The sequence below is a fragment of the Spizellomyces punctatus genome, assembly GCF_000182565.1.
Source record: "Spizellomyces punctatus DAOM BR117 chromosome Unknown supercont1.5, whole genome shotgun sequence".
NCBI lineage: Eukaryota > Fungi > Chytridiomycota > Chytridiomycetes > Spizellomycetales > Spizellomycetaceae > Spizellomyces > Spizellomyces punctatus.
The window spans coordinates 460855-478849 of NW_015971541.1; the positions used below are offsets into that span (position 1 = coordinate 460855).

Below are 17995 nucleotides of genomic sequence, written 5' to 3' on the forward strand. Positions count from 1 at the left end.
TCTTCGAGTTTACAACTATCATCACAACGCAATGGCAATTCTGTTTGAGGAGTTGCTACCCGATGTGCAAGAAGGTTGGCCCATATCAGCAACCGTGATTGAAAAGCGTCTCATCCCACACAGCAGGTGTGGAGGACGACGAGGACGATGATAAATACCTGTTCCTCAGGAAAGCACACCTTTGTGGTATATGCCAAAGAAACAAGAACATTCTGATGGTAGCTTGTGAATTATGTTTAGTCATACGGGTCACGTCACTGCATGTTCAACAGTGACCACACAGGTGTCGGGCACTTTGCTTATTGCTGTTGATCCAAAGTACTCTGTCTACATCCTCTTGCGCAGATATTCCCGTCCGTTCAAACATTGTATAATTAAATACTTGCCCGGCTTAAAGAGCCTGTAATACGCACTCTCCACCAGGGAGAGGACGGACAGAATGTTTAGGTGTAGGGCCCTTTCAGATAAATAAAGGACCCCACGAGTTGAACAATCGAGACGAGAGCAACCCTGATATTCCTGGCAGCCCACCATTGAACTGACTGCTGCGGTATGCTATTTATGCTCATACGAAACAGCTTTCCAGTGCCTCCAGTGCATGACATTTTTGGGAGATGCATTATGGGTTCGTTAAAGTTGCTGGAGAACTTAACACACTGCTAGCATTCACGGGCCGCGTTCCACATAAGATGGACACGACATGGCTGTGCCGCTCATCGACAGCTGCACCTTCTCGTCTTGCACTCTCAACATTCCCAGATCTTAGTCTCAACATGGCAGACGCAAACGAGGTGAGCATTCGCTATTCCATTACCCGGCATCTTGCACCTCTGATCCCTTTCACTAGATTGTAGTTGCAAGTCGGGCAGCAGATAACTTTGTGCCAACCTTTTACAAAGTTTACGACCGTCAACGACATTTACTGCACCAAATGTACAAGGACTCTTCAGCCGTGTTGTGGAACGGAAATCCTCTAGTTGGGCAGCAGAATGCTTCAGAATTTTTCCTGAAGCTGCCTGCGACGGGTAAGCCGCCTGTCTCAAATCGCCTCAAATGTTCGGTCAAGGAGTGAAATTTGGTGCTCTTATCGATAGATCACGTTGTGCATTCCTACGATAGTCAGCCGGTTATGGGTACGTAATTCAAGCTTCTTGGTGCTACTTGTCTATTTCCACTCATCGTTAACACGCTCGTCATTATTTACAACTAGATCTTGGTCAAATACTGGTCACAGTCACCGGCACGGTGCGATATGGCGATGACAAACAGTCCAAGCTATTCTGCCAAATATTTGTGCTGAGCCCGGATACAGCAAATCCCACCAAAGGAACATGTGAGCGTTCATCTGATGCTCCTCTCTTCCAATAAGCATACTAATGACAGAACTTCTTGACAGATTTTGTCAGTTCGGACCACTTTAGATTTGTATAATTACCATAACAAGACCCGTTTCCCACGCTGTACATATAACTTATCATAAGCTGCCATACTCAATAGTTATCTTTGAATCTTGTGCGTATTGTGACATACCTTATCGTCGTTTGAACAAGTAATGAACCACCACCCATTCTTCACCACGCTGGTAGTTGAACAACTCCTATTGCACTCGCGAATCAGCGAGTCATTCCACAGGTATAGCGTCAACCTGCAGAGAGCTTACCGCCACAGAGAGGTAAAACACACGCCATCGGTGGTACCACATCTTTGCTGCTTCTTCCCCATACGTTTTCACAAGGATCGGCATTGCTTTCTGCTTATTTGCATCAAGTCGCTTCAACCATTCTTCGCTCGTCTGCCCTGTGCATGTGATGTATGTGCGTTAATGCTTAATCCAAACGGCCCCTTTGCCAAGTAGAAACCTACCATAGTTTTGCCCATTAATCGTCCATCTATCTAGAACCTCCACATTCTGCTGAAACCATAAGAAGAGGTCTTCGCAAGGCATTGTTCCGCCGGTGAAGAAATACTTTGCCATCCACGAATTGTCGTCTTCTGTTTTGAAATCGTACGGTGTAGTTTTATGTGCAAAGACGTGGACAAAGAGACGGCCTGTGTCTGGGACAATCCATTTTGATAATTTTGTGAAAAGAGCAGAATAATTCTTCATATGTTCGAACATCTCAATGGAAAAAACCCGGTCGAAGCTGGGTGAAGCTTCAGAAAGAGGTTGGTAAATAAAACAGAGGAAAATTACTTACGTCCTGTCCATCTCAAAGACATTGATGTCACCGGTCAAAATTTCAATGTTTGATAGACCAAGTTCTTCTGCTCGCGCCATAATATACTGCCGCTGGCTAGAGGAATTTGAAAGACCGGTGATCTTTGAATTGGGAAAGCGCTGTTGGCCCGAACAACAAACAAGGTCAGCCAAGTTCCTTATGTTGTTTGGGTATTGTGAACACTTATACGCGCTTAGCGAACCTACTTCGGCCAAGAACAGGGAAAGCGAGCCCCAGCCGCAACCCAGATCTAGCACGCTCATCCCATCTTTCAGTTCAGTACGCTCCACATACAGTGTCAACATGGCAACCTCAGCATCTTCGAGCGTTTTCGCGCCTTGGCAAAGAAGATACCTTAATTCATCCCAACACCAACTATATATAACAATAACTCAAACTTTCTCACCTCCCTCAAACAAGCAACAACTGTATTTCATCCTTTCCCCCAAGGACAGCTTGAAAAACTCTGTGGGAATCTCATAATGCTGCTCATTGGCTTCTTTGGTGTGTTCCGCAATATCTTCGCGAGCTTTGAGCCCCTTGATGTAGCCAGTTTTATCCGCACTAGCTAACTGAGAAATCCGCCGGGACAAAAGATATCTGATTCCTCTGCGAAGAAGAAAGTCTGGTACCAAGCCTTGGTCGAGGGCCGGTTCGTAGATTGCAGAGAGCGGCGGAATGTTGACCATTGCCTTGCTGTATAAGAGCAGGAGATCTGAGTGCGGATAGGAGAAGGCGGGCGAGGCCACACCGATCGCGACAGTCGGTGGAATATTACATGTAATTGTAATGATACCATATCGAGCTTAATGAGCGGCATGGTGACTTGATTTCGAACATGCCCATGCGTTGGAACCTTTCGAGTTATGGGCAGCATAGCGCTGGGCATGCACATGGGCAATTTAACGTCTGCATATCATTTATACCATGCGTAGTTCCGTGTGTCCGCAACCTTAGAAGCAACCTTGTATGCACGGTGGTTGCTACAATTCCCAAATCAAAATTAGTGTGGAGAACGGGAGATGGGCTGTGATAGTTTCGTATAGAATTCACACATATGATACCAATGTTGAAGGACTTTTGTAAAGCCTTGTGATATGGTGTTTCCTACCTGTCGATTGACCAAAACTGGGATGGACATGATGCCGGTATTCCTAACAGCTCCGTTATGTCACTGTGTTAAATCAGTACTTTAATGACGCTACCCATAACGTGAGCTCTCTGCTTAGCCACGAACTATTTGATTGAACTCGAGCTGTTTCTCCGTGAAGAATCACTTGGTTTGGAGGTCCCTGCACAATGTCCCTCCGAGATTTCACCCGCATTGGTCGCAAGATTGTTGCTATCGGCCGCAACTATGCGTAAGTTGTCGCATTGTCCCATCACAACTCCCAGTCGTTGAAAGCGCATATGACAGTGAACATGCCAAAGAGTTGAATAATCCAGTCCCAACAAGCCCATTCTTTTTCCTCAAACCTACAACATCTTACCTCCTTCAGCCAGGCAAAATTGAGGTTCCGAGAAACTGTGTGGTGCACCATGAAGTCGAACTCGGCGTTGTCATTGGCAAGAATGGACGAGACATCACCGCCGCGAGAGCGGATGACTTTATTGGTGGATATGTCCTGGCGTTGGATATGACCGCTAGGAATTTGCAGGATGAAGCCAAGAAAAGCGGAAAGCCTTGGGCAGCCGCAAAAGGATTCGACACCTTCACTCCTGTCAGGTTAGAAAGAAGTTCATGCCCACGTCGATCGTATCCCAGATCTCTGACAAACTATGGTGCAATGCTTTTTATAGTGATTTTATTGAGAGATCTGCTATTAAAAATCCGCACGATCTACGATTGTGGCTCAAGGTGTGACGAGCATCATCGCGTACAATTCTAGGATGCCTTCTCATAGACGTCTGATTGAAAGGTTGATGAACGTACCGTACAAGATGGGTCCACTCAGGATATGATATTCAAGTACGTTTCATAGGTGCCGTGATTATTCTATGATGGATAGCTAAACGGTTGCTATTAGGATTCCCCAGTTGATTGAATTCGTATCCTCTATCATGAAGTTAGAGGAGGGTGATGTCATCCTCACTGGTAGGTTCACAAATGCGCGCTGCTACTATTAAAGAAAACCGGTAAATAAACATCGACGCACCATATGTTGCTTAGGCACACCAAAGGGTGTAGGACCGGTGAAGGCTGGCCAAACTGTTACCGGCGGACTGCAACTCCCTGGCTCAGGCAAAGATGTTATCGCGACCTTCTCATTCCCGGTCATTGGAAGACCAGGAACCGGCGCCTTTTCAGCAAAATAGTCGGATAAGCAGAACGATATGTTGAGTAGGATAGCTTCGTTGCATAGATAGATATCCATCATTATGTATTTGTCCGGTCTTGCATGACCCTCTAGGTGGGCAATATATATACAAGATCTAATTAGATACCTACCTTTCTACATAAGGACCATTATTTCGCATTGCATTCTGCAGTCCAATCCCTATAATGTATTCGCTCGCCATAGCTTCCCCATCATCTCTTATGTAACTCGGAGGAGGATGGTCCTCCTTCATTTGCCTGGCTCGCAGAATGTGTGGTGTCCAATGTCCCCGATAAAAATCTTGCTGCGGCATCTCAACGGCATATCCATACGGCCTCATCATATTTTCTATCAAGCCCTGTTCCTCGGCGAACCCGGATCGTGGAACATATACAAGGGGAACTTGATGTGCAACGACTTCGGAACACGTGCCGTACCCACATTTTCCAACTACTACATCAACAGCATTGATAAGATCCGGCATGTACCAGGTCTCGGCCCGAATTCTCCGCAAGCGTCCGCGTACATCTCGATCTGTAAAAGGGCAAGCAGCAATTCCGTACCATCCTTCTGGGAGCACATTCTCCGCTGTCCATGCACTTCCCGGAAGTTCGAATCCACCAAAAGTTATTAGCACACAGTGAGAATCGAGTGGGATATCCAGCTTTTCCCTAATCGAAGCACGCGACTGGCGAAATTTGCGGACAATGAGAGGGACATCCAGAACGTTTCTTTGATCCGCTTCATCTTCAAAAGCAGGTATATTGATATACCCGGGGATCCTGATTAGGTATTGAGTATCGTTGTACATCTCTTTACATCGTCGAACCAGTTCCTTGTCCGATGGCCGTTTGGCGATCGCATCGAATATGGCGTCAAAGGTAAAGTTCGTGATCATGACAGTGGGGATTCCGACTTGCTGTGAACATTAAGGACTATTTTAAACCCGGCGGCGCTGCGAATGTTTGCGTCGGATAGGTCTCACTACCTTTGCAACTCGAGCGGGTAAAAATGGTGCATCCAAACACACTATATCCAACTTTGCCTCCGCCATCCACGCCGCTTCCTGGCTAGCAACATCATTCATACCATCCAAAAAGCTCCTCAGCTGAACCATTGTCTTTTCGACGTCTACTGTGACAGGGTCCTTTTGTATTACACCGGGATCTAACGTGGCGATATTTCGGACTGTGCATTGAGGATATGTAGTCAAGAGATCGTCGAAAATGAAACGGGGTGCTGAGGTGGTTATTATAACGGCATGTCCTTTACAGAGAAGGGCTTTGATGGTCACCGTTGCCCGTCTTTTATGGAACAGAGGTTAGAGGGTTCACCTCTGGGAAAATGGAATGCAATTCTTATACTCACGTTGCGTGTCCAAACCCTGTATATAGTAGTAGTAACAACATGAATATACAAATCTATCAAATAAATATTTCACAATTCCTATGTGCTTACCATGTCCACTGACATAGAAGGCAATGCGTAGGGGCCTTGTCAAATTGCCCATGCCAGGTAAAAGTCGGCAAGCGAGCGCAGCACCAGAGGGATGACGGCCAGCGATCGCGTAAGCTTTTGGCCGCACGCCTTTCCGCAGCACTTTGCAAAGTACTCACGGACGTTTTTAAGCCGTCCAGTGGGATTATGGAGAAGCTTTAGTGCTCCCTTAAAGCTGGGTGTACATTTTAATTGGTTCACCCGACAGCGCAATATGTGTGACCTCACAATATGATTTGATGATATGTACACTGTCTATAGCTTTACTGCACGAAAAAATCAGACCCGCTCCATAACCCACTTGAAAGCGTTAGTCCTCTTCATCTATTAAAAACTCTTCAATCTCCTTCTTCATCCACTCCCGACCTTTTCGCATAGTGATCTCCTCCCCGACATAAGCTGGTAGTATAACAGTAGCATCATCGATTCCTTTCTTTGCCGCTGTAGCTCCAAATTCTTGTGCGTCACGACATATATTTTGGCACGGATAGCAAAGGTACGGTATGATATTGATCGGCTGGTCTGCGGGCGTGCAACAGGATGTCGATGTGGATTCGGGGTTCACGGTTGGTGCACAGGCGCATGATGTTGAGCAGGGGTGTGTATTTGATGTACTTGACAATGCCTCAGAGGTGGTGTCACTGCTTGGCGCATGGCTCAATAGTTGTGAGACAGTATGTCCGGATCGCCAGTCATTTGTACCGTCCTGTATTGGCCTAGCGAAACCCGGAGCTAGGTAAATTCAATGACCTAGGGAGAATGAGTATCGAAATGCCTTACCCTCCGCACATCGGACACCTCATTACTGTTTTCGCCCGATGCTCAGATGTAACTTTGGCCGCAGTACGAACGACCGTGTTCACTGTCATTGGAAAGTCTCGCTGCAGCCCAACAAGAAATTCTGCAAAAATAAGGACTTCAGATCCAGAGACGTACATTCTAATGGGCAGACAGTAGCGCATCTCACCTTCAGTCATCCTATCAATACTAGATTTAGCAGGCATCGCCGTGGTCAACGCCGGCATCACCACGGTATCTAGATCAGTATACTGGTTGTAGACAGCAACTTCCTTAGAAAGTACGTCTCGAAGCGGTCGGGCAACAACCAGTCCTATGAATGAGAGATTCATTACTAACCATCAGATGCTGGCGTTGTTACAGATGCCCCTACCTTCGAACCAGTCCGTATCTCCAGCAACCTCGATTGGCAAGCCAAATCCTCCACCTTTACTGGTTAAAGCTAATATCCTTATAGCCATTCTCGTTGCATTATCCCCCAAGATTAGGACATTACATCCTTCCTTCCGTGCCGTATTCAAAAGTGCCCGCATAGTAAAATGATGTAGTAGATCTTCCTTTGCGGTCATCTTTCCAAGACCATGAATACTTCTCCGGAGCCGCGCGACGGGTGAGAGCGTCGATGTAACCCGATGTACCATCTTGAGCGTGACTGTGTCTGCCAAGTCGAATCCGACCGGTACAAGAGCCCCCCCATCAGATCCATCATCATTGCTAAATATACTCTCCAGAGGAATATGCAAGTAAGGGAAGCCAGACTTTTCGCCAATTCTTCGCACTTCGGCCTCCTTATCTTCACCTCCTAGTACGGCACTCTGATCTACATGACAAATCAGGACGTCAGAGAACTTCCGTTTCTTGCGCAGATTGGAGGGATCTGGTTCGTGGAATTCCGATAGTAGGTGCAGCAGTAATCTAAACGCAAAGACTTGTGAGCCTACTTTCAGAGGAGGACGTAAGAGCAGTGGTTCCGTGCCTAGAAGACGCTCCTCCAGAAAATGCGACGAGCGCTTTTGCTCCGTCAGCTATTTTCGTCGCTCGCATAAGGTTACCTCTGAAGCGGTAAACAACACTTTCTTTGAAACAGGTCCTGCAATAATGTTTGTTGTTTAGTTCCCCTCCCAAAGCTGCCGACACCTCCACTTTACCAAAATACTTACTTGCAGTACATGACCCGCTTCATATCCACTACTGGTGGTGATTGTTTGCATTTGTGACATAGACCTTCCACAACAAGCCGGCGTCGGCTGCGGATACTCGGGGTTTCAGCGTCGCCCGTTTGGATCTCCTCTTCAATAGAACACATAATGGTTGTCGCCGAGGCAATTGCTGCGAATGGAAGAAGCATCCAGTTTTCAAGGACTGACTGTGCCCCCGATCAGTGGCAAAGTTTTCTCGCTTAGCAAGTAAATATGCAAATATGTAATCTATGGTACAAAATCTAAGTAGTATGACCATCATTTCTGTTCTCAACAGCCAAAGATGGCTTGCTCCTCTTGCTCCTACAGAACTTGTAATGTTGAAACAGTGCTCGGCTCTCAATAAATCCTACGGTCCCTCTCCCTTGTCCATCCGTCTCGCACAGAGGGCATCTCATATCCAGCCCAACAGCGGGTTTCAAAGTCTCCAAATGAAGCTTCATTCCCCAATCTCTTTTCACAACGGCTTGACCACATACATCGCACGGTATATAGTCATAATCGTCACCAGCACATTCTGATGAGGGACCTGAACCTTTGAGCTGGTCCACCGCAGTGGGGAGTTCGTCAGATGTTACGGTGGTATGCTTGTTGATCTCGTGCTGCCAGAGTGATTCGGCGTCGGCAAAGGATTTGGAGCACGAAGGATGTGGGCATGATAGATGTTTGGTACGATCAGGCTTCCAATCACTGCCAAACTTCTGAAGCGTGTGAACCATATGGACATGTTGGGTCCAGCCGCGCGCTGTTGCTAATTGCTTTCCGCAATGGGGACAAACCAGGTCTGATGGGATAGAAGCACGAAGACGGGCTTTTCGAGTAGGTTTCGTGAGAAGCAACGGCAATGACGTTTGGGATTCTGAGAATGATAAGCTTGAAACTGGGCTCGATTTGCTCGATCGGGAGTCTGGAGATGCGCCTGCAGAGCGAGTCAGCCCCTCAGAAGCTACGGTAAAATCGGTTATCGAGCTGTCGTCATCCGGGGCCCCTGTCGTCACTCCTGGTAGCAGGTCCAGATCAATATCGGTACTCTCCAAGCCTCGCCATATCACCTCTGGCTCTCCCAAGGCGAATCTAAACAAATGGCTCTTCATTTCGCTGCCGGTGTGCTGCTTTGTGTGCGTATTTTTGAAGCTCCCGCCATGTTTATTGCGTTTGACTACATAGCTTCAATGATGAGTTAATATTAGCCACTGCAGAGTCACGACAGCATCGCTAGACCTATTAGAGAGGAACTTACCCCGGCCACAAATTCTCATCGAACGCCGCGACCTGCGTGAGCCCCAGAGCCGATCGCGCGGCTTGCGCAACCAAATCCCACCGAGTTTCTTGCCCTTCCACAAGGCTTACACAGACACAAGAATGCTTAGGCTTCAAAACACTTGCAACGCTACTGAAGAAATGGGCCATTAAGAAGCGATGGAGTCGAAAGTCTTCGGTTCCAAGGTGCGGGTGATTCCATACTGACAGTCCACAGAAAAGGCATTAAATAGCGCCAATAAAATCAGTTGTTAAAAACCCATCCATAACATACCTACGGCATCGAACTTGTTCTGGTCCCCAAAGTGATCTCTGAGTTCCCATGCGTTTATTCTGTGCAGGACGGTCACCTCTGCTGCGAAACGCTCGCTTTCCAAAGCAGCCAAAATTTCTTTGCTTTCGGGATATTTTTTATACAGCTCTTGTCTGTCGTCAAAGGATGTTGTGGTTATTTGAATCTTGCGACCACTGGTAGTAGGCAAGCCGAGATAGGCATGGCCCACATGAAGATTCTCATGGGTTATCAAAAGATCAGAAGGTCGGGACCATAAAATCCGGCAGAGCGCGAGGGAGAAGGAGAAGTTGCCATCACCGAGAATGAGCACCTGAAACGGCTCTAAATCTCTTTGAGCGGCTGTCGTAACTACCATGGTATGAGCTGCTTTGCATGGCAGAAGACGGCGGGGTTCGCTTTTATGGCCTTGATCCGGTTAATGTGACTTAATGTCGGCGCCAACCGGATTAACCATACACGGGTTAAATCGCTTTGCAACCATTTTGCATTCTGGGACGGCTGTTACGGAGCAAAGACGACGACTGGTTTGCAACAACCCTCATCACGTCCCTAACCAAAAACTCTACACAAGGCAATGACTTCCCTTCTGCAGTCGATTCGTGCTCTGCGTAACAGCCAGACCGCCAAGAACCTTGCGGAATGGCACCACAACTTGATGGGGTACCGGAAGATGGGTACGCACATGTGAAATGGTGGATTTGAAATTGGTGGAGACCTTGAAGCTTATCTGCGCGCTGTGCTGCTTAGGTTTGCGCTACGATGACCTCATTCCTGAGGAGAACGAAGTTGTCCAGGGTGCTCTTAACCGCCTCCCTCCCAAAGAGTACCACGGTGGGTGCCGGCTCGACTTCAATACAGAGTTTGTCGAAGTTTCTTATTCAGATTGTAACTATCAAAACACAGACCGTGTCTTCCGGCAGAGGAGGGCGATCAACCTTTCTGCTCAACAGTCCGAGCTCGAACCCAAGGAATGGACCAAGCCAGAAGAGGTGGGTTCCCAGCTTCCTTTATTGTGGGCAAGAGAGTTGGTTGGGCGAGACTGGATTAAATGTTGATCTTATTGGAATCCTGTCTACCGAATGGCTTGATCTAAATCACGCCGCGTTGCACTGCTAGGACGTACGATACTTGACGCCTCTTGTCCAACAAGTTGAAAACGAGATTGCCACCAAGCAGGCTTTCGACAACTTGGTCACCATCCCCGCGGCATTGAAGAAGCGCAACACCAGCTCCGTTTAAGTAAGCCTATGGTATGTTGGAAGCACACCTGTGCGATACAGGTTTTCCCTGGCTCACCCTGTCGTGATTTCTCAACAGATGAAACGGGATGCGCGATGATATCACACTGTTCGTTTTTAGACCATTGCTAATAATATATGTCTCCCACTTGTACCTTGCCATTCGTAGCCTTATGTGGCGAGTTTGCTGAGAAACTGGACTTGTAGTAGGAAGACTAATTTCTCGAGCCAAGTGTCTCGAGTCAAGCGACATCTGATAATGTACCAGCATATTTTCGACGTCTACTGTTTTTTTAATGTATCCACAATACATTCCCCGACCTTGGACGTGTTTACAAAGTGTTTTTCATAATGTTTCGCTGTTCCACTCTCTGATAGATTGGAAGCTGGCCCCACTCATGAAATTCAAATGACCTATATCAGACGTCAATCCATTGTGCAATCAGAGACTCTTTGATAACCCCAAAGATTTTCTTTGCAAAAAAAGAGAGCTGCCAATAGGCAACCCGTTAAAACTGTTTGTCGTCGTCGTCGTCGTCGTCATTAACAGCTCAACAGTGACGATCCACAGCCAAAAAGACTTTGTCGCGTTCCCATTTCACGAACACGTCATTTTTCCGAAGCGTGAATTTCACATGGTAACCTTTCCCCAACAACACACGCGAGAAAAACGTCGTTTTCCGTAGGGCTGTGGTCGGCGGTGGGCGAAGAAAAAACACTGACGGACAGCTCCAAAGGAGGTGTGGGAGGTAAAGGGAAAATAAAAGAAGGAGGGCGGACATTCCTGTTGCGTCCACCTCTTAGCAAGATTCTGGTCACCAGGGTCAAACCCCGTGGTCCAAGAAGAACACGCTTGTCTGTGTTTGTGGGACTACCCCCCGCGGCTGTGACCTCGCCAGTGCGAAAAGGCTACTAGTAGTTCCCGTCCAAGTGATCGTCTTCACAATCGAACGAGTCTGCTCCGATATACGTTTGCTGAATGCAGGAGTCGTACTCTTGAACGGACGAGGGGATATTTTCCATTGACTTTTCCTCATAAAACACACGTCGCTGTCTGGTTGACTTGTGATACGACATGATTACCTTCAAAGCAGCGGTCATTGCCGCTATGGTAAGGCATCGCGCGGCATCTCTTGTGCACCGTGCAACCTCATCTGTGGTGTCGAATGGGACCATGGGCCACGCTGCGGGGGACACGACGACAATTATATCACGAACAGCGGTGAGAGCGGGAATTGAAGCATCCAGAAGACGCTCGGCGCGCATATCTGTGGACTTTGGGCGAACGTTTATGGCGGGCTTTGCCGGTGGGTAGAGCGGTCAAATCTAGTGTATAATGTGGGTGCCAGACGTTGATGTGCATGTCTTTCTTAGGGCGAATGAATGCTCCCCCGCCTCCTCCTCCACCCCCACCTGGATCTGATGGACTGGCTCCCTTCCCAATAGCGCTTTCGACAATATGTCTCACAATCATCGCACACAAGGCGCGATTCTATATGCAGACGCGACAAGCAACCGCTCGTCAGACTTACAACATGGCATCACGCGTTTTCCCGCAGCCAGATTCAAGCTTCATACAGCCCGAAATACTCCTCATTGCGGGACATTTGCTAAGGAAGTGGGGACGACCTGCGCAAGGTAGCATTAGCAATATCTTTCAGTCCCTTTCGGCAGTCGAATCGGGGAACTCCTCGTCACCGTCATTTCTGATGGACGAGAGCGACGAGCAATTTCTCGAGCAACTCAACGAGGCCTATCCGCCTCTGATTGCAGTAGTGTCACCTGAAACACTCTCCGAAGAAGAACTCGCCGAGTCCGGTATAGATAAGAATATTTTAGATGCAGCACTAAAGAGCGTGAACGAAGCGGATGAGAAGAAGCACGTCGATGAGCCCGAGGACGATTTTATTGAGACGTCTGCTACGTCCGTTACTCCAAAAAACTTCTTGTCGGATCTACACGATTCGGTGCAAGTCCTTGCTGCCACCATCATCAATCTAGCGACCGAATGGGTCATGTCAGCGTCTACCGCCCATCGTAATCTTCCGTCAATGGTTCCTGCAGAGGTGATGGAAGAGATGAGCTTCCTTCGCGAATATCTGCAACTATGCGTGGCGGCGAATAGGGCTTTGGATTTGCCCCTGTTGTTCCCGTCGGAAATGGAGCTTAATGAACGTGGTGAATTGACCAAACTGAAGCGGTCAGTTTGGGTTATTATTGTGCGCGCTGTGGCCAGGAGCTTGGCGGGAGCTGTGGTGGTGGTTGCACCGCACCTCGCTGCCAAGGTTGGAGTGATAGAATCGAATCAAGGCAATATGAACCTGATCGAGGAATCTATCCTCGAAACTGATGCTTTCCAGATGTGGGGACTAGGCCTTCCGGAGCATCTGTTGAATACTGAGTATGAGAGAATGGTATCAAGAGGGTTCGATGAAGATGGTGTCGATGCATGGTAGATGCGACAACAAGAACCGCACCATGCTCGCAATTGGCGGCCCTGCAACCTTTCCCGGTTTTGGCAGCAGCTATGACGCGGATATAAACCGTTGGATGGTCATCTTCCTCATTAGAGGATGACCTCTCCGGCCAACTGGTGTCTCCTGCAATGTAAACACACATGCCACTCGGATGACAGCCGGCCGGCCCCCGCCCGCCCGCGCCCGACTGGTTCGCGGCAGAGCCCGTTGTCAGACTTTTTGTAAAGATGCGTACAAACTTTTTGGTCAGTGTACACACAGTATGCTGTATGCACCCTTCGACTTGACTAGCGGAGGAGGAATTCTTTGTGCCTAGTGAATCTTTGTAGTTTATAATTGTTGTTTATGACTGTTCAAGTAATATTTTTGTAGATAACTGTAATATGTACCTTAATGTAATACTTTTTTAAAAGAATCTAATCGTCGTTTCCGACTTTTTCGTTAAATTCACCTTTGATGATATTCATACAGAAAAGACTTGTGGTAATCAGCTTCTGTTGATCGCATGGAATTCTATTCAAATATGAGCCGGCGAATTTGTTCAATGCAACGGCTATAGCTCCTATTTGCTAAAAACTCTCCCACACCCTGGCAATGCTTGACTCTATCCTAAGCTCCGATAAATAAATAACAACCCAACTCCATATAAACACTAATGGCCTCTACAACTTTTCCGGTGGCTGATACGCTGAGAGCTCCGCAAGGGATTCTCCAACCTTGATCATAGTGTGTCGAATGACACGCTGGTCATACCGCAAGGATCGGGAAAGCGCACGCATGGATTGTGGGGAGGAATAGAATTGCATTACAAAATAGCTGCAAAAAAGGATCGGAGTAAGAGGCAAGCATAAACAAATCGATTTTCGCACCACGGTACAATTTTGCATGAATACTTACTCTCCTGTATCAAAAATCTCCTGATGTCTCTTCATCCGATATGGAAGTGTCTTGTCCGCATCTGTCAATTCGAATCCTTTTACCACACCCTTTCGATCAAGGATTTGGAGGGCCGACTCTTTGATGAGTTTCTGAGTGGACGTCAAAGGTTTCTTCTCCGGTGCAGCAAACAAGCCCTGATATGACCCCACAGTTGACCCCGCACTTGGTCCAAAGCTGGCAGCGAATGGAAGGGTGGAGTTGAGTGCATCCGCCGCACTCGTGGCAGCTCTCGCCGCTGCTCGTATTGGCTAGAGTTCGCAGTGTATTGAGTGGATTTTGCCTTTTCAGCTACAGCAGATAGCATACTTACCGCTGACGATCGTGCTATGCAAACTAGTTCATACAGAGGCATGTGGAAGATGAGTAAATGGAGATTGGAGTCAATGTCCCAGTGTACAGTGTCGGCCTCCAAACTCTATTCTGTTGACATGACTCACGAGTTGCCATGGCAGTCGCAGAACGTGATGTTCACTTGACGGTGATAATGAATAGCACAGCCGCCCAATGGATGGGTAATGTTCCCAATAGTGTTTTGAACCTTGCTAAAGAATGAATCAGCAGGCCAGAGAACGATTGCACAGATTCCAAACACATCTCTTTGCAGCAGAGGCCTGTTTGGATGCAGCTAAAGGACAGAAACCTCAGGGTGCGACTGGACAACAAACCCACAACCCTCTCGATGCTGCTGGACATATGCGGAAGGCCATGCTACAAGTGGATGCTGAAGCCGCCGATGCAGCGGAAAATATATACAGCGCACGATTGACGGGAAAGGATCTTCTGCTAGCTATAAAGCGACGTCACAATATCGCGTACGCAGAGGAGGAGGTAGATCTTATGTGTGGTTTCACCAAAATAAACAAAACAATGCATCTGACAATCGTTGTAATAGTATCTGCAAATGTATGGCAAATGCATGGAACCTCACTTTGACAGCAAAAGAGCTGGGTCAGTTGCTGCGCAGGTTGAAAAGATTCTGGTCCAGCGTCGCGGTCGGCTTGAAAGCCGCATGCAAACCTGGAAGTCGGAGTTGACGTTGGACGGCATGATGGATATGGTATGATGGAAGGATTCCGGAATTTGCATGCTGAGCAGGGAATGAATATGGACCAGTAAAGGAACTGACCCTAGTCCTTTAGATGTGCATCGACGATTCCATGGACTTGGCTCCACCAGATTTGACCGAATTCGGCGTTGCGAAAGCACTATTTGCAAACGTCAAGCAGTCTACACCAATTTCTCGACCTGTTCAGGGTCAAGGTATTTCGATGCAGCACCACACGCCGGCTCCTGCACCGGTGAGTACAAGGAAATCCACTTCCAATGCAGAACTGTTGAACGGTGCTGTCAATCGGTCACAACGGTCGGAATCATCACAAATGAGAAAAGACCTTTTCGGAACTGAATCGGTGGTTCCGCAGTCTGGTAGCAGTCTCCACCGTCGATTTTCCGAACACGTTACTGGGACACAAAATCAAAACGTCCGGTCAAGCACGAGAGGTCCATCAGCGGGTGGTCATGTTGTCAGCTTGGCGGCATTGAGACCATCAAATAGACGCACGGACACATCTGATGATCTTGATCCTATGGACATGGACGAGCGAAGTGGATATAAGGTGCTCTATCTGTATCGCACCGCAATTTGAGGTTTCTACTCATGCATAGTCATCGGTTCGGTAGAGACGAGCCCGTGACTCGGATGAAGAGGAAAGCGAAGAAGATGCATTTAATCGCAGGTCCAATCCATCAAGTGATGGGTTCATGACCGGTGGTGAAAAGCTGGTAAGTGCTCGCTTGATTAGGAAGTATATTGATGGCGGTTGTGACCAAAAGTCCTGTAGGCGCTGGATAACTTGACCAAGAACCGGGGACGCATACCGCCGAGTTCTGGCCGGGGAGGGGCAACTCTTACTAAAAGAAAAAAGCATCTTGGTACAAACGGGCGAAGGTTTGTCTCACCACTGCTGAATAGGGATGAGGAAAATAGTACCAGGTAATAGTTCAGCTCATTATCAACATTATCGAATTGCCAATGATACTTGCTAGTTCTACGCGTGCAAGGAAATACCTACCGCAATCCGCCCAAAGCCAGGAGGGCGAAGAAGTGGATGAGCGCCTTAGAAATATAGAACCTCGGATGATTGAGACGATCATGAATGAGATGCTGGATAAAGTTGCTCAAGTCACTTGGTAAACAGTTCATCATGCATATGCGTTCCAGAACAGGTCTTAATGATCTGATGGACTATTAGGAACGACATTGCTGGTTTAGAGCTCGCGAAAAGCACAATCAAGGAGATTGTAGTCTTTCCTATGTTGCGACCGGATATCTTCTGCGGGGTACGAGCGCCTTCAAAAGGTAACGTCTGCAAAGAGGGGCTTAACCGACCACAGTGCCATGCTAATAGCTCTCTCTCAAGGGCTACTTTTGTTTGGACCGCCTGGTGGGTGTTCCTAGCATTTCGTGACATTCTTTCTCTATTGATTAATTTTCGGGTTGGGTATCGCTGCAATCTGCTCCTTAGGGACAGGTGAGACAACTTTTCATCTCACATTTTCTGGAGCCGCTGAGTAAAAGACGAAATAATCATCTAAGGGAAGACATTAATTGGCAAATGCATCGCCAGTCAATGCAAGGCGACCTTCTTCAGTATCAGCTCCTCCTCATTGACATCCAAATGGGTATGTGTGGATCTCTGTAGCTTTCGATGCCAGTAGGCGGTTTATTGATTATGTTACCTTCCCCGGTAGATCGGGTAAGTTGGGATATTAAATCAGTTCTTGCCATCCGATCATGGCAATGAATTGCATTCTCATACAAAGAGACGGTGAGAAAATGGTGCGCGCTTTATTTGCTGTGGCACGCGTACACCAGCCAAGCGTCATATTTGTTGATGAGATCGATTCGTTGTTAACTCAACGGACTGACGGGGAGCACGATGCTACCCGACGGATAAAGACGGAATTTCTGGTGTGGAATTGTTGCATTTGTTGCATTTGTTGGATGCATTCCTGTGACATGGTGGCTGACTTGCTTGCTGTAGGTTCAATTTGATGGTTGTGGGACAGATAATGAAGATAGGATTTTGTTGATAGGTACGGGTTTTACCAAAGTGATTTGCAGCTCATTATCGTTCCATCGAAGCTGAGCCCTTTCTCAGGTGCAACCAACAGGTGCCGACCGCCACTTCAGCTGTCACATTACTGCGACCAAAATCGCTGATCATTTAACACTGGAGCAGACCCCATGAAATCGACGAGGCTGCCCGCAGGAGATTTCGGAAACGGCTCTACATCCCGTTACCCGAGGCTGAAGCACGTCGAAGTATTGTTTTGAATCTCTTGTCGAGACTCAGACACGCGCTATCGGACGAGCATGTTGACGAGGTGATTCGCCGAACCGATGGTATGTGAGCCACACGTCGGTTGCCTTACAATACTTGCAGTTTTAAAAGTCTTGTGTCATTGGCAGGTTACAGTGGTTCCGATATGGACGGTCTCGTCCGCGAGGCAGCTCTCGGTAAGTTTAACCTCATCTCGTTTTTCTCCGCACTGTCAATAACTTATCTGGCCGCAAAGGTCCCATACGCGACATTCAAGATATTTCAAATATAGACGTGTCCGACGTCCGCCCCATTATCCTCGAAGATTTCATAGACGCGCTGACGCAGGTGAAACCCAGTGTTTCGCCAAAGGATTTAGAGCTGTATGTCAAGTTTGATCAAGAGTTTGGAAGTGTTAGTAGAAAACCTTGA

General features: G+C 47.6%; 10 protein-coding genes across 10 annotated transcripts; 5 read left to right on the forward strand and 5 right to left on the reverse strand.

The window, feature by feature from the left end:
- The first annotated feature begins 656 nt into the window (after window positions 1-656).
- Window positions 657-1524, forward strand: SPPG_03235 (uncharacterized protein). Its single transcript, XM_016751509.1, has 5 exons — window positions 657-791; window positions 848-1025; window positions 1095-1133; window positions 1211-1333; window positions 1397-1524. The coding sequence occupies exons 1-5, from the start codon at window positions 690-692 to the stop codon at window positions 1429-1431; spliced, it is 477 nt and encodes a 158-aa protein (XP_016609469.1). The 5' UTR covers window positions 657-689; the 3' UTR covers window positions 1432-1524.
- SPPG_03236 (uncharacterized protein) lies at window positions 1136-2961 on the reverse strand. Its single transcript, XM_016751510.1, has 7 exons — window positions 2626-2961; window positions 2426-2556; window positions 2199-2338; window positions 1864-2144; window positions 1661-1797; window positions 1531-1597; window positions 1136-1458 (listed from the first exon to the last, which is right to left on the reverse strand). Exons 1-6 carry the CDS (start codon window positions 2906-2908, stop codon window positions 1532-1534), a joined length of 1038 nt encoding a protein of 345 aa, XP_016609470.1. The 5' UTR covers window positions 2909-2961; the 3' UTR covers window positions 1136-1458; window position 1531.
- A 275-nt stretch (window positions 2962-3236) lies between these two features.
- SPPG_03237 (uncharacterized protein) lies at window positions 3237-4684 on the forward strand. Its single transcript, XM_016751511.1, has 6 exons — window positions 3237-3580; window positions 3637-3945; window positions 4020-4077; window positions 4139-4188; window positions 4247-4314; window positions 4390-4684. The coding sequence occupies exons 1-6, from the start codon at window positions 3519-3521 to the stop codon at window positions 4533-4535; spliced, it is 693 nt and encodes a 230-aa protein (XP_016609471.1). The 5' UTR covers window positions 3237-3518; the 3' UTR covers window positions 4536-4684.
- Window positions 4571-6158, reverse strand: SPPG_03238 (uncharacterized protein). Its single transcript, XM_016751512.1, has 4 exons — window positions 5996-6158; window positions 5906-5921; window positions 5526-5841; window positions 4571-5456 (listed from the first exon to the last, which is right to left on the reverse strand). The coding sequence occupies exons 1-4, from the start codon at window positions 6045-6047 to the stop codon at window positions 4665-4667; spliced, it is 1176 nt and encodes a 391-aa protein (XP_016609472.1). The 5' UTR covers window positions 6048-6158; the 3' UTR covers window positions 4571-4664.
- Window positions 6159-6247: 89 nt separating this feature from the next.
- SPPG_03239 (uncharacterized protein) lies at window positions 6248-8138 on the reverse strand (the record flags this gene model as incomplete). Its single annotated transcript, XM_016751513.1, has 6 exons — window positions 6248-6750; window positions 6815-6935; window positions 7002-7145; window positions 7206-7747; window positions 7809-7922; window positions 7993-8138. The coding sequence occupies 6 exons, from the start codon at window positions 8136-8138 to the stop codon at window positions 6345-6347; spliced, it is 1473 nt and encodes a 490-aa protein (XP_016609473.1). The 3' UTR covers window positions 6248-6344.
- Window positions 8139-8211: 73 nt separating this feature from the next.
- Window positions 8212-9956, reverse strand: SPPG_03240 (uncharacterized protein). Its single transcript, XM_016751514.1, has 3 exons — window positions 9566-9956; window positions 9272-9494; window positions 8212-9198 (listed from the first exon to the last, which is right to left on the reverse strand). The coding sequence occupies exons 1-3, from the start codon at window positions 9939-9941 to the stop codon at window positions 8274-8276; spliced, it is 1524 nt and encodes a 507-aa protein (XP_016609474.1). The 5' UTR covers window positions 9942-9956; the 3' UTR covers window positions 8212-8273.
- A 124-nt stretch (window positions 9957-10080) lies between these two features.
- SPPG_03241 (ubiquinol--cytochrome-c reductase subunit 7) lies at window positions 10081-11166 on the forward strand. The gene is made up of 5 exons (XM_016751515.1): window positions 10081-10260; window positions 10334-10417; window positions 10490-10575; window positions 10703-10836; window positions 10904-11166. The coding sequence occupies exons 1-4, from the start codon at window positions 10161-10163 to the stop codon at window positions 10823-10825; spliced, it is 393 nt and encodes a 130-aa protein (XP_016609475.1). The 5' UTR covers window positions 10081-10160; the 3' UTR covers window positions 10826-10836; window positions 10904-11166.
- A 319-nt stretch (window positions 11167-11485) lies between these two features.
- SPPG_03242 (uncharacterized protein) lies at window positions 11486-13734 on the forward strand. Its single transcript, XM_016751516.1, has 2 exons — window positions 11486-12131; window positions 12199-13734. The coding sequence occupies exons 1-2, from the start codon at window positions 11900-11902 to the stop codon at window positions 13278-13280; spliced, it is 1314 nt and encodes a 437-aa protein (XP_016609476.1). The 5' UTR covers window positions 11486-11899; the 3' UTR covers window positions 13281-13734.
- Window positions 13735-13737: 3 nt separating this feature from the next.
- Window positions 13738-14639, reverse strand: SPPG_03243 (ribosomal protein S6). The gene is made up of 3 exons (XM_016751517.1): window positions 14551-14639; window positions 14199-14488; window positions 13738-14117 (listed from the first exon to the last, which is right to left on the reverse strand). The coding sequence occupies exons 1-3, from the start codon at window positions 14590-14592 to the stop codon at window positions 13964-13966; spliced, it is 486 nt and encodes a 161-aa protein (XP_016609477.1). The 5' UTR covers window positions 14593-14639; the 3' UTR covers window positions 13738-13963.
- A 150-nt stretch (window positions 14640-14789) lies between these two features.
- On the forward strand, window positions 14790-17995 carry SPPG_09101 (uncharacterized protein; the record flags this gene model as incomplete). The annotated part of the gene is made up of 17 exons (XM_016757256.1): window positions 14790-15068; window positions 15133-15297; window positions 15380-15856; window positions 15921-16022; window positions 16082-16233; window positions 16287-16430; window positions 16493-16599; window positions 16661-16684; window positions 16766-16771; window positions 16837-16922; window positions 16992-16996; window positions 17064-17211; window positions 17285-17336; window positions 17402-17414; window positions 17483-17646; window positions 17713-17760; window positions 17856-17995. 17 exons carry the CDS (start codon window positions 14790-14792, stop codon window positions 17993-17995), a joined length of 2112 nt encoding a protein of 703 aa, XP_016609478.1.

Excerpts from the sequence above, each read along its gene's own strand:
- SPPG_03235 (XM_016751509.1), top strand. The coding sequence starts at position 690 with ATGGACACGACATGGCTGTGCCGCTCATCGACAGCTGCACCTTCTCGT. Across the intron at positions 792-847 it reads ACATGGCAGACGCAAACGAG|ATTGTAGTTGCAAGTCGGGC; the intron begins GTGAGCATTCGC and ends CCCTTTCACTAG. Across the intron at positions 1,026-1,094 it reads CCTGAAGCTGCCTGCGACGG|ATCACGTTGTGCATTCCTAC; the intron begins GTAAGCCGCCTG and ends TCTTATCGATAG.
- SPPG_03236 (XM_016751510.1), bottom strand. The coding sequence starts at position 2,908 with ATGGTCAACATTCCGCCGCTCTCTGCAATCTACGAACCGGCCCTCGAC. Across the intron at positions 2,339-2,425 it reads TTTCCCTGTTCTTGGCCGAA|CGCTTTCCCAATTCAAAGAT; the intron begins GTAGGTTCGCTA and ends TCGGGCCAACAG. Across the intron at positions 1,798-1,863 it reads GATTAATGGGCAAAACTATG|GGCAGACGAGCGAAGAATGG; the intron begins GTAGGTTTCTAC and ends TCACATGCACAG.
- SPPG_03237 (XM_016751511.1), top strand. The coding sequence starts at position 3,519 with ATGTCCCTCCGAGATTTCACCCGCATTGGTCGCAAGATTGTTGCTATC. Across the intron at positions 3,581-3,636 it reads GCTATCGGCCGCAACTATGC|TGAACATGCCAAAGAGTTGA; the intron begins GTAAGTTGTCGC and ends CGCATATGACAG. Across the intron at positions 3,946-4,019 it reads GACACCTTCACTCCTGTCAG|TGATTTTATTGAGAGATCTG; the intron begins GTTAGAAAGAAG and ends TGCTTTTTATAG.
- SPPG_03238 (XM_016751512.1), bottom strand. The coding sequence starts at position 6,047 with ATGGGCAATTTGACAAGGCCCCTACGCATTGCCTTCTATGTCAGTGGA. Across the intron at positions 5,457-5,525 it reads TACCCGCTCGAGTTGCAAAG|CAAGTCGGAATCCCCACTGT; the intron begins GTAGTGAGACCT and ends TAATGTTCACAG.
- SPPG_03240 (XM_016751514.1), bottom strand. The coding sequence starts at position 9,941 with ATGGTAGTTACGACAGCCGCTCAAAGAGATTTAGAGCCGTTTCAGGTG. Across the intron at positions 9,495-9,565 it reads GAACAAGTTCGATGCCGTAG|TATGGAATCACCCGCACCTT; the intron begins GTATGTTATGGA and ends GTGGACTGTCAG. Across the intron at positions 9,199-9,271 it reads GATGAGAATTTGTGGCCGGG|CTATGTAGTCAAACGCAATA; the intron begins GTAAGTTCCTCT and ends TCATCATTGAAG.
- SPPG_03241 (XM_016751515.1), top strand. The coding sequence starts at position 10,161 with ATGACTTCCCTTCTGCAGTCGATTCGTGCTCTGCGTAACAGCCAGACC. Across the intron at positions 10,261-10,333 it reads GATGGGGTACCGGAAGATGG|GTTTGCGCTACGATGACCTC; the intron begins GTACGCACATGT and ends TGTGCTGCTTAG. Across the intron at positions 10,576-10,702 it reads AATGGACCAAGCCAGAAGAG|GACGTACGATACTTGACGCC; the intron begins GTGGGTTCCCAG and ends TTGCACTGCTAG.
- SPPG_03242 (XM_016751516.1), top strand. The coding sequence starts at position 11,900 with ATGATTACCTTCAAAGCAGCGGTCATTGCCGCTATGGTAAGGCATCGC. Across the intron at positions 12,132-12,198 it reads GTTTATGGCGGGCTTTGCCG|GGCGAATGAATGCTCCCCCG; the intron begins GTGGGTAGAGCG and ends TGTCTTTCTTAG.
- SPPG_03243 (XM_016751517.1), bottom strand. The coding sequence starts at position 14,592 with ATGCCTCTGTATGAACTAGTTTGCATAGCACGATCGTCAGCG. Across the intron at positions 14,489-14,550 it reads GCATAGCACGATCGTCAGCG|CCAATACGAGCAGCGGCGAG; the intron begins GTAAGTATGCTA and ends TGCGAACTCTAG. Across the intron at positions 14,118-14,198 it reads GAGATTTTTGATACAGGAGA|CTATTTTGTAATGCAATTCT; the intron begins GTAAGTATTCAT and ends CCTTTTTTGCAG.